The sequence below is a fragment of the Biomphalaria glabrata genome, chromosome 5 (genome assembly GCF_947242115.1).
Source record: "Biomphalaria glabrata chromosome 5, xgBioGlab47.1, whole genome shotgun sequence".
NCBI classification, from domain to species: Eukaryota; Metazoa; Mollusca; class Gastropoda; family Planorbidae; genus Biomphalaria; species Biomphalaria glabrata.
This window is the reverse complement of record NC_074715.1, coordinates 28,564,636-28,577,689: the sequence shown is the minus strand read 5'-3', so window position 1 is coordinate 28,577,689 and position 13,054 is coordinate 28,564,636. Positions and strand designations below refer to the sequence as shown.

Below are 13,054 nucleotides of genomic sequence, written 5' to 3'. Positions count from 1 at the left end.
ATTCCCTCGACGTTGAGCATCAAAACGGGTTTTCCCACAACTAGACCGCACCAATATTTGGTTTCTAATCTTGAACGTACACAAGGAAAATGAAAGTACCCCCATCTTGTCACCGAGAGATATTATGAGCTGTTCGCCTCATGTATTTAGTATGGCCTTGGTTGCTGATTATGTTGGTTGGTGGTAACATGCCTGACTGCTTAAGTAATCGGAACATCTAAAATTCTCTCAGCGTCCAAGAAGTTTCAAGATCCAGAAAGAGGTGAGGATGGTTACCTGATCTCAGTGAGTTTATTTAGTCCTAAGAGATCCAGATATAGTCCTCTATATGATATATCTAAACTAATCTAGAGCCATTTAGAGTTTGTCTACATAATTGTAAGGCGTGGACCAGGTAGGGCTCTGCCTCATGCAGTCAAGGTTGGGCTCACTGCCGCATGCGGTCAAGGTAGGACTTACTGCCACATGCGGTCAAGGTAGGACTTCCTGCCACACGCGGTCAAGGTAGGGCTTAATGTCAAATGCGGTCAAGGTAGATATCAGTGCCACATGCGGTCAAGGTAGGACTCACTGCCACATGCGGTCAAGGGTCTTCTTGTTCGGCTTTAAAAGCCAGAGTAGACTTTTTAAAAACTCATGTTTCTATGAAATATTTACATGTCAATGAATACGCTCTTCGTCTAGAGTCTAGAGTCAGTGGTTCCCAAACGTGTACTGTAACGGAAACACTTTCACACACACACACATTTAGAGTTGTTGCTTATTGTGGCTTATTTTAACAAAGTTTATATCAACTCTGTCTGTCTGTCTGTTTGGCAAAAGTATGTACACGTCATTCAAAATTCGGATCAAGCTAAAATTTTGCACAATTATTTCTTCTACCCTACATAACACGAATCAATAAAAAAAAAGTATTTAGTTAATTAAATATTGTTACTTAGTTATTTTGTTTGGCATATCGAACAAGGGAAAGAACTTGTGGTGGTATAAGCTGAATTAGTCCCCTTTATAGGTCGATGTTTATCAAACAAACAATACCTATACATTTTTCTACAGCCATAGGAATCTCACTAGCAGAGTGATTATAATTCACCAATCCTTTCTCTCTCTCCCCCCCCCCCCCCCCATTTCCCCAACTTTTTTAGATAAGCGATAGAATCATAGCGCATTAAGAAAGCTAAAAGAATGAATTATTAGTAACCATAAACAATAGATAAAAATTGAGTAGAGTATACAACACTTTCTATTTTAGCAACGTATGGGTGTCGGCAGTTCTTAGAGGCGCCTTAGTCTGGTATGTTGAGCCACAGACATAACGGAGAGAAAGAGTGTGCATATCAAGCGTCAGCGTATCTTTATATGTCTTCTGAAGCTCCAATCATCCTAGACAACCTTCTGGCCAAAAGATATTCAAATTCGAGTATGGCGGAATAGTCTCTTCGCCTACTTATATCTATAAAGCAGTGGTTCTAACCACACCTTTGTATAGCTCTGAGACCTGGGGGTGCTAGAACCATCTACGAACATGCAGTAAGGATGTAGTGTACTGTTTGAGCAAGTGAATTAATAGAATAATAACTAACCCATCCTGAAGTATTGTTCTGAAGCTTTCAATGACATTTATAGCCAGTGGGTGACAGTTTCGCTTCCTCTTAGAAAATATATTTGAAGGTTTGTCTTACGAGAACCAGTCATTTCTTGTTGTTCTGTTGTAGCCCTGCATTAAGGGTGAATAACTAGTAGTAAACACAAACATTCAGTTCCATTTGTTTTCATTTCTAGGACTTGAACTTTACTCAAATCTAAAGTCGACCCATTTCAACAAAGGTCATTAAAAACGAATTTGAAAAATGGAGAATGAAGAAGAACCCGTTCCAGAGAACGAGGTGGAGAAGTCCTCCAGAAACACCATCGAAACTGCTGAGAACATTGTCCGCACTATTGTTTCTGATGCTCAGGTCATTGTTAGCGAAAGAGCCGCATCTGATAATCGAAACACAGATGAGACACTAGTAAAGAGTGAGCTACATGACGAGATTACTGTACCACAGCCGGACAACAAAGACGGTTCTGTCCTCGACAAGATGGATGCTGAGGTTAAAGTTGACACCGACGATGAAGAGCGTAAAAAAACAAGCTCTATGCCCAAGGAGGGTGAAGGAAACGAGGAAGATTCCCAGTCGTGGGGCAGTGAGAGTAGAAAGAAAAGTTTAGCAGACGAGCGAGGTTCCAGCCGCGCAAAGGAAGACAAACAAGACGATGAGGAGTCACTGGAACAGAAAAGACTTTCTCAACAAGAACAGGAGAGCTCTTTGGTGCAACTCGATTCAGATACACTGCAACAGGAATCAGACATTTTACCGCCAAGTGGAGATCACGTTCCGAAACGGACTGCCCAGGAGGAAGCTGGTAGATCCAGTATTCAGGAAGACAGATCTGGTGCCATGAAAGAGGCTGAAGTTTCGCAGCTAAACGCAGACCTTTCGCTGCTAGATGACGAAAATGTAGATAAAGAACTGGAAGAAATGGCCAAAGAGGAAGAACTTCTTGATTTAAATTCTAAGCAATCAGGAGAGATACAAGGTAACAAGTCTTGATGATTCTTTGAATTCTATTAGCCACGTGTATATGGTTCAGGTCGTATTAGGACTATTCATTTTGTGTCACTAGATAAGACAAGTTTTAATTATTTCGATGCAAAGGGACATAATCTAGAGAATAAAATCCTCGGTGTGAATTGTATTACATGTCTTTGATTGCAAAGAAGCAAGTTGGCCAACTGCCATAGAATATAGGAAGAGAAATATAAAAATACTTTTTTTAACAAAACATAATCTCTTATTGCGTGTAACTGTATCCATTAGCTTAGATCGGTCATGTCATTAAATATTTGCAATAGATTAACAATGATAAATCTGTGCGATTAGAGATATAGTTACCAATTGTTCACATTTAGCGCAATTTTATACTTTAAGCTTTCTAAATGCACTATGGCCTAAACACTCGTCCGGATCGTTTGGCAAAAAAAAAAAGGGCGGGGGGGGGGGGGGGGGGAAGAGGGTATCTGGGTGAATACTACTGTGATTACCAGCTTCCTGAAGGGAACTAATTTAACTTTAACACCGTATCAGTCAAGAACAATTTCTTTCCCTAGCTTGATACAAACTAATAATTAATTACCAATAGTTAATTAAATAATTTTATATTTTTTATTGATTCTTGTTTTGTCAGGTACAAGAAATAATTTTGCAAAATTTCGATTAAGGTAGCGTGTTGGAGAATTAATCTTTTACTGGACAGACAGACCGGCAGAGTGAGTTGATATAAACATTGTAACAAAAAAAACGTCTTGGTTGGTAAAGGATTTTTTAACGGTCACCTGACTTTGTTTAGCTATTATCACATACACTCTTAGGAAGTTACTTTTCCATCATGACGTCTTCGAGCTTTATATCAAAAGTAAACAATAAGTTCCATGGGTAGAGTAAAATGAAAGTCTATAAGAGTGTGATACCTAAAACATTCTAATTCACAAATTCGGCCTTCGCCTATTAAAAAATTGTTAATGCCTCTTTTTATACAAAAAACATATCATCAAATTTTATCTTGTAAAGCATTTCTTACCGGTAAAGATCGTAAATCAACTATTTCATTGGAGTATTTGAAACCTATACATTGGAAACATGTCCGAGAGTTGTTTTTGGATTGCTAAAATCAGCACTAGCTCATTCTATTATAATATATAAATACAAATCGTGCTATTATCTAAATGGGTTGGATGTACGGGACAGTGACCAGTGTCCGCCCTCAAAAATGACCCCACAAACTAAGAAATATACAAATCAGACACATACAAAATATGGGGGGGGGGGAATCTTAGCATGTATTCTTATGCACATTTGTTGTTTTTTTTATTTTTTATATTCAACTATTGATCAGAGAATTTTAGCGAAGATGTTCTCAACCAAACAGAGGACGAGACCGTTGACGAGGTTACCATTAACGAATTCTTTCAAAAGTCAGCAAGTAATCTGGACCAAAGCCAACCAGTGGATTCCAAGCCAAAGGCTTCCAAAAAGAAAAGTTCTGAAAAAGGTAACCAGGTTGTGTCTACAACTAGTATAAGTTTAATAATAACTTTATTTATAAAGCGCTGTTAACAAACAAAATGTAGGCTGACAAACATAGACACGAGAGCTAAAATGACAAACTAAACTAAAAAAAGTTTTAAACAGGTAGTTCTTAATGTTCTTATTGAATGTAGTGTAGCATGTTGTCTGTCTGAGATCAATGGGGAGTGAGTTCCAAACCTTTGGTCCGTGTGTGTAAGTGTGTGTGTGTGTGTGTGAGGTATATGGACTGCGTGTGTTTAAACTGTGTACGTTATTAGTATAAAGATAGATAAATAGATAGATAGATAGATAGATAGATAGATAGATAGATAGATAGATAGATAAATAGATAAATAAATAGATAGATAGATAGATAGATAGATAGATAGATAGATAGATAGATAGATAGATAGAGATAGTTTGATAGAGGGAGAGTAAAAGGTAGGTAAGTAAGCAGGGCCGGTCTAAGCCTATGCGACCTAAGTGGGCCCCGAGCTAATTCTAGGTATAAATTATTAAACTAAAACATTATAACTTATATTATTATTATCCCGCCGACTTCTGGTTTTCCAGGAGCTCCTATAAATTTCCTGAAATTGCAAAATATACGAAAAAGTCCCGGAAATATCCTAAAATTATTGAAGTCTGAAAAATCATTAAAAACCTCCGGAAAAATAGACAAAACTTTCATTCAATATGGAAAACGCCATTCCTAAGTGCATTGTCAGATTTCAATGAATACAAATGTAATAAAAGGACGAATTTCAACCAAAAGCAGGATACATTGCTTCAAGTGGGCAATCCTTGCAGAGATTTGAACAGTTGAAATCAAACCTCAATCTGGGGTTCTTGTCAGTATCAAGAACCTTCAGCTTGTTGACATACGAAAGTTTACAGCGAGCCTTGAGCAAGCATTGACGTCATCAAGTGACCTGTGACCAGATATAAGTGGGCGAGAATTAGCAGATGAAAAGGAATCTTTAAGGCATAGATACACTTCTTTCTCCAAATACTTTGTTGCATTCAGAATATTTTTAACAATACCCGTAAATGAGGCATCTGGTGAAAGAAGCTTCTCGCGCCTCAAACTAATTAAGAATTACCTGAGGTCAACAATTCACGAAGATAGATTGAACAATCTGATAATTCTTGCTATTGAGTGTGATCTATGTAGGAAACAGAATTTTGATGATATACTGTATGACTTCGCTACACGCAAGGCTCGTTAAGTTAATTTGATCGTGATTTTGTACTTAGTAAAGAATGAATGAAAAGACGAATTTATTTTCAAATACAAAATCTTAATTTTTATTATTATCCTTATCTTTGCCCAGACTGGAATAATTCATTTCGCATAGGGCCCCGCCATTGTTAGGACGGCTCTTTGGGTTGGTAGATATATAGTTTGATAGATGCATGTGTAGATTGATAGATAGATAAATCGATTGGTTGGTAGCTAGCTAAGTAGAGAGAGAGAGACAGAGAAATACGTAGGTAGGTAGGTAGATATATAGTCTGTCTCGTTTGTGTGAAGATTGATTTATTGACAAGTAGATATATGGATAGATCGATATGTAAATATAATTAGTAAAAGCTCATTAGAATTTCCTTACATCTTAATATCTATGGAATTTAATCTAAGACTTAAGTATAAATGCAACTTCATATTTAAATATGAGAATACTCAACCGAATAGTATTTCAAACATTTAATTGAATTATTTTACTAAATTACAAAAATGAAAGTGTTTTTTTTTTTTTTTAAATCATCATTTTTGTTTGTTTACGAGACTTTAGTTCTGAATTAATATGCTAGCTCTATCTCGTCAGGTACATTTTTTGTTTGTTTACGAGACTTTAGTTCTGAACTAATATGCTAGCTCTATCTCGTCAGGTACATTTTCGCGGCTATCTCAGACAGAGACAAGAGCAAAATATCAAAGAGCTGAATATCCCAACGGTCCGTACAGAGCCCGAATCACAGACGAGAACAAAATATCACGAGAACTTAGGGTAAATACGTTTAATTGTTAATGAAAAAGTGTTCCTACCTAACAGTATACATGCTTAGTCACTAAACAACTGTAAGATTATGAAATGATGTTTAAAGTAAATGTATCGACAGGGGCTGACGAAGTATGCGACATTCAGAGCGACAACTTTAGTTCAGCATAATACCATTAACATAATACCTTTAACATAATACCTTTAACATAATAAACATAATACCTTTAACATAATACCTTTAACATAATACCTTTAACATAATACCTTTAACATAATACCTTTAACATAATACCTTTACCATAATACCTTTACCATAATACCTTTAAAATAGCTACATACTATCACAATAGGAATCTACAAAACTTTGACACATAAACGAAGACTTGTAAATAGCACTTTTGTTTAAGGGGACCTTCCTTCGAAGAAAATAAGCTTTGATGTATGTTCACACTTAGTGACAGATTTGTTGGAATAGACCAGGTTGTTTCAATTCATGATTCATGGCCAATTTAAGTAATTTAAGGAGCGGACTGGCTATATGTGCATTTGGGCAAATGCCCGGTGGGCCAGTACCCCACATATAAAGTCTAAAACTAATCTAAATCATTGTCGTAAACACCGTACATCCGTATATAGGGCTTCTGTTGTCCTGTGCAAAAAAATAAATAATAATAATTCAAGAAAAATGTATTAAAATGTATTTCTGTTTTCTCACAGGCTCAACGTCATAAGATGACACAGATTTAGACTTAGGTTGACATACATAGAGGCTTTGCTAAATTGTGAAATAATTTTGAAAGGAATTGGTTTTACTAAACGTAACTAGACTCTATATTAAATTACTGTCAATCAAGTGGACTTGATGTTCTGTTGTGTGTGTGTAGCCAGCTCTAAGATTCAGACAGTCAAACTGGTTTTCAGGTTATTGAGAAAGCAGTATTTGACCTTGGGAGTAAAGTAAAATTTCCCTTTCAGACCTTGCGAGCTATAGGTCAGATGATGTTTAGGTCATCTTTTTTTTTGGCTAATTGTTAACGAGCAGCACAACAACCAATCGCCTTTGCTTACCACAACTAAGGTCAGGTACCCGTTATAAAGTTATGTGGACTCAGGGGCGCCCTAAGGATCCTGAGATTGTAAAGCTGCAGATCACGCGATAATATGAAAAACTACTTATTAATTGTTGTTTTAAATTATGTCCAACTTATATGGATACTAAATAGATTTTTTCTCTTTAAAAAAAGTAAAATTTTTTTTGGTGTAAATGTAGTAGTAAGAATAACAGAACTTACTTAACTTAGCAAAAAAAAAAAAAAAATTTTGACAAAAAATCTAAAACCATTTGCATAAATGTATTACAAAAATATAGCGGCCCTGCTTGCCACTTACTGAGGAGCCTCCCGCGTTTGTTACTACTAATAGTGAATAGTTGTAAAAGTGGTGTATTTTTATGAAAAAAAAAACTGCTTGCGTAAGTGATTTAAAAAATTAGATTTTTCGCTTTCATAAAAATAGAAAGCGGCAGTTGCATCAGAACTTTGAATGGTCTAAAATATTTTGATTTTTGGATTTTCACTATCTTTTCTAGTTTACGAGATCTAAACGGGACATTCCACACAAACTAAAAGCGAGTTCTCCCCTTTCAGGGGCCGCTAAAAATGGGTTCGACGTCCATCTCTACTAAGTAGTCTACCTTGGTGTGTTCATTGCGAGGTCAACTGTTTCAACGTAACTCTTTCCAAAAGTCTGACAAAAATGTTTGAAGGTTTATCTTCCTTTAACAGAAAATGACATCTTGACTTTAAATAGCTTGTGATAAAAATACCAAGCTATTAAAGTCACTGAAAGGAGTGATAAAAACATTTCGACTGCATAGAACAGCGGTTCTCAACCTTTTAGGCTCGGCGACCTCTTTTTACCATCCGCCACTCTGCCGCGACCCCCCCTCCCCCCCCCCACACACACACAGCAATAGAAGAATAGACATAATCAATCCTTATTTTCGATGGTCTTAGGCGACCCCTGGCAAATCGTCAATCGACCCCCAAAGGGGTCGCAACCCACAGGTTGAGAACCCCTGGCATAGAATATAGTGTGTTGGTGAGGGGATTTGAACTCGTTACAAAACTACTATTTGATACCAAACACATTTGGCCCTACGTAAATGCTAAATAAGATATATTGGAGATATCATAAGGTTATTAATAATTATTATAAAATTTTTTGTTCAACATAAATGAAAAAGTTGTGTAGTTACTGTCATCTGTATAGGTGTATGTGAGGGGGGGTATGTCTAATAATACACTGTCAGTATGTTGTATTTGTATGTCTAATAATACACTGTCAGTATGTTGTATTTGTATGTCTAATAATACACTGTCAGTATGTTGTATTTGTATGTCTAATAATACACTGTCAGTATGTTATATTTGTATGTCTAATAATACACTGTCAGTATGTTGTATTTGTATGTCTACTAATACACTGTCAGTATGTTGTATTTGTATGTCTACTAATACACTGTCAGTATGTTGTATTTGTATGTCTACTAATACACTGTCAGTATGTTGTATTTGTATGTCTACTAATACACTGTCAGTATGTTGTATTTGTATGTCTACTAATACACTGTCAGTATGTTGTATTTGTATGTCTACTAATACACTGTCAGTATGTTGTATTTGTATGTCTAATAATATGATCAGAACTAGTTTCTATTTTCCTCCACAGAGAGTTCCCCCAGCACACGATTACTTTGGCTATATTTTCTCTGCACAGTCACAAAGTAGGTTGACCTGTTTGTCTAACCGCATGTTCTCTTCACCCTCACAGTAGTTTGTGAATCACACTGACCTTGTATTTTGTGAATCACTCTAACCTTGTATTTTATGAATCACACTGACCTTGTATTTTGTCAATCACTCTAACCTTGTATTTTGTGAATCACTCTAACCTTGTATTTTGTGAATCACACTGACCTTGTATTTTGTGAATCACTCTAACCTTGTATTTTGTGAATCACACTGACCTTGTATTTTGTGAATCACTCTAACCTTGTATTTTGTGAATCACTCTAACCTTGTATTTTGTGAATCACTCTAACCTTGTATTTTGTGAATCACTCTAACCTTGTATTTTGTGAATCACACTGACCTTGTATTTTGTGAATCACACTGACCTTGTATTTTGTGAATCACTCTAACCTTGTATTTTGTGAATCACACTGACCTTGTATTTTGTGAATCACTCTGACCTTGTATTTTGTGAATCACTCTGTCCTTGTATTTTGTGAATTACTCTGACCTTGTATTTTGTGAATCACTCTAACCTTGTATTTTGTGAATCACTCTAACCTTGTATTTTGTGAATCACACTGACATTGTATTTTGTAAATCACTCTGACCTTGTATTTTGTGAATCACTCTGACATTGTATTTTGTCAATCTCTCTGACCTTGTATTTTGTCAATCACTCTAACCTTGTATTTAGTGAATCACTCTAACCTTGTATTTTGTGAATCACTCTAACCTTGTATTTTGTGAATCACTCTAACCTTGTATTTTGTGAATCACACTGACCTTGTATTTTGTGAATCACTCTGACCTTGTATTTTGTGAATCACTCTGACCTTGTATTTTGTCAATCTCTCTGACCTTGTATTTTGTCAATCACTCTAACTTTGTATTTTGTGAATCACTCTGACCTTGTATTTTGTGAATCACTCTAACCTTGTATTTTGTCAATCACTCTAACCTTGTATTTTGTCAATCACTCTAACCTTGTATTTTATCAATCACTCTAACCTTGTATTTTGTGAATCACTCTGACCTTGTATTTTGTGAATCACACTGACCTTGTATTTTGTGAATCACTCTGACCTTGTATTTTGTCAATCACTCTAACCTTGTATTTTGTCAATCACTCTAACCTTGTATTCTGTCAATCACTCTAACCTTGTATTTTGTGAATCACTCTGACCTTGTATTTTGTGAATCACACTGACCTTGTATTTTGTGAATCACTCTGACCTTGTATTTTGTCAATCACTCTAACCTTGTATTTTGTGAATCACTCTGACCTTGTATTTTGTGAATCACTCTAACCTTGTATTTTGTGAATCACTCTGACCTTGTACTGTATTTGTCAAAGACTCTAACCTTTTTTTTAATTGTGTGGAGTCTGTATAGTCTAGCACTTTATTTGTGAATCATTATATGCTAGCTGCTAGATTCTGCTAATTCTAGAATATCTTTTAAGCAAAGCTTTGTCGGAAGAGAGGGAGATAACTGCAGAAAACTGTTTAAACTCAAAGATGAAAAGTTCCTGCCAAGAGTTGAAACATTGTTAGGATGATGAAATCAAGTTATTTTTTATGAACATTTTCAGCCAACTTTTTGACTCTTAATAGCAAGAGTACGTTTCTCATATAAATAGAACACTCGCAACAAAAACATTTCGGTTTTGTTATATTTTTTTCTGGCCTGCAAGTAGATCTCAAACTTGTTCTTACAAATTATTTCGTGTGACAAAGTTCGCAGAGCAGAGTCATCTTGTGATTATGTCTGGCATGGGGAAACAAACGTGTTTAGAAACCCAACTAATGAATTTCGTTTGTACTTGGCACACATTACAGCTGCACTTAATCTAAGGAAAAAGAATTATATGAAATTTAAAAATCATTATACGCACGAATCTCGTTGTCTGATAAAAGTGTTTTCATCCAATTGAAATCTTTTTGTAAGTAGGGCGTGACTCGGGCTCCTCTCCCTTGCCCTGCTTTCACTCACTTAACACATGTATCAGTCAGATGGTGATTTGTGTGTCATTACAGGGCCACCCAACTACTACCATCAATACACTTTACCCATCTATAAGCAACCACTGCCACGACAACATATGTGTATCACTGGAGAAAGGTGAGAGGTCAATGATAGATGCCTTTGGGGAGTAAATGCTTTGAGGCTGTGATATAACGGGGACACCATGTGCAAACATGAGTACTGATTCTCTTCTCATCAGCTGAAGGAGACAGGCTGAATGGTATTGCGATATATGGGTGGGGCTGGAATTTGAATTTGATTTAATTTAAACATTACTTCTTAGTGTAATTTAGTCTGCTCTAGCGTCCTTAGCAACACGAATAAGTTGAACTATACGTTTAACGTTCGAGTGATTTATTCCTGTTTGATTTGTTCCTGTTTTAAGAATAGGCCTTTAGTCACAAAAGAAGTTGCAAAGGGGAAAAGATTGTCTCTCGAGACGTAAGATGCCACAAAAGAGAAAATACAAATGCCACATAATTATTCCTGTTTGTTGTAAAGTGCAAGCCTCTCCAGAAAAGGATTTTGTGTTTCTTCCATGCCCAGAGTGCCAGAAGAAAAGATTCACAAAGAGAAGACGATACTCCACCAAGCTCTACCGTTGAGTAGCCTCAAAATTCGTTGGCGATTGTCTCGCGTGAGTACTGTCTATAAACTGGAGGACCTGTACGCATATTTAACAGTGTGAGTAAGTAAGTAAGTCAGAGGTTGATTAAGCACCAATGTCCAAGCCTATTTCAAGCTCTTTAACAATACAGAATTCATGATAAAATGAGGCCATTTCTGATTATTCCTTTTAGTATATTTTGTAGTAGAAACATAGCAGAAGGACGCCCAACCATCTAGGGTCACATTTCACAGTACACATGTAGTAAAGGGGCACAAAACCTTGTTGGGTAACATTTTGCAATAAACACATAGCAGCGGGGCGTGCAACCTTCTAAGGTCACATTTCACAGTACACACGTAGCAGAGGAACACCTAACCTTCTTGGGTCACATTTCACAGTACACATTTGGTAGAGGGGCGCTCAATCTTCTTGGGTTATATTTAACAGTACTCATGTAGCAGAGGGGCATCCAACACTCTTGGGTCACGTGTCTCAGTAAACACTTAGCAGAGAGCGCCCAACCTTCTTGGGTTATATTTCACAGTACACACGTAGCAGAGGGACGCCCAACCTTCTTGGGTTATATTTCAAGGCCACATACACCTTAAAAAAGTATGCTGTGCACCTTCTTTGGGAGCTGTGGTAAGATGTTTCGTGGGACTATCAGAACATCTTGGATGAAATGTTATTAGCTTATCTCTAATAACATCAGGTTGAAAAGATAAGTGGCTTGAAGATGTCTTTAAACCCTGGTGTCCCTCTGTCCATGAGCTGGAGAGGGCAGGATTCTTTTCATTACAATCAATTATATAGCATGTCGATAAAGAAAAGATTTCATTCAAACGAAAAGAGACAAAGGGCTCTTATCTGGGACTAGACACTGTCCAGTAAACAGACAAGAGGCTCTATCAGGGGCTAGAAAGTCTCGGGTTTGTCACCAACAAAGTACAAAGTAATCTGCTTTATTATTGTGAAAGTTAATACTGATGGTAGTCCTTAGACTAGAGTAACAACTAGTTATGTTGTTGTTTTTCAGCTTTGGCCCTATCGACGGCGTGTACGCGGTCTCAGTGAACTCTGCCCTGGTCGTTTTCTCGGACGTCGAATCAGCCAGGTCTGCCATCATGTGTCCTTGTCTTGGGTTTCCTTGGGATCCTCTTATTGCCGAATGGGTGGAGCCCAAGATGAACAATATTGGATTCTACAACAAATACCATCGAGTGGAAGAGCCAGCCATCCATTCTAAAAACTAACAGCATCTTAAAGCTCGTTATAATCCAGAGACTGTAGGACATTCTGAAGCACACTGAGCTGGACAGAAAGATTTAGCTCAGCAGACGTGTGATCCAGTAAGAAGAGAGCTTTCAAACAGAAGTAACAGAAAAATCTTCAATCAGTATTGTAGCTTATTGTTAAATTGCCATCTGTAGAACTTTAGCTAAGCGACAACTATTTTCATATGAAACTAATTGGCATTAAAACAGCTGCTTATAAACATAAAAAATT

General features: G+C 36.7%; 1 protein-coding gene across 5 annotated transcripts; it reads left to right on the top strand.

Moving 5' to 3' along the window:
* Positions 1–69: 69 nt before the first annotated feature.
* LOC106074832 (uncharacterized) lies at positions 70–13,052 on the top strand. Of its 5 annotated transcripts, none has more exons than XM_056031032.1 (8): positions 70–262; positions 1,783–2,583; positions 3,940–4,095; positions 6,006–6,124; positions 8,849–8,903; positions 10,950–11,034; positions 11,485–11,575; positions 12,585–13,052. In XM_056031032.1, the coding sequence occupies exons 2-8, from the start codon at positions 1,851–1,853 to the stop codon at positions 12,792–12,794; spliced, it is 1,449 nt and encodes a 482-aa protein (XP_055887007.1). In that variant the 5' UTR covers positions 70–262; positions 1,783–1,850; the 3' UTR covers positions 12,795–13,052. The 5 variants fall into 5 exon arrangements, with proteins under 5 accessions (XP_055887007.1, XP_055887005.1, XP_055887008.1 ...); XM_056031030.1 differs by having other exon boundaries at positions 11,485–11,622; XM_056031033.1 differs by having other exon boundaries at positions 11,485–11,626; positions 12,585–12,721.
* Positions 13,053–13,054: the final 2 nt, after the last annotated feature.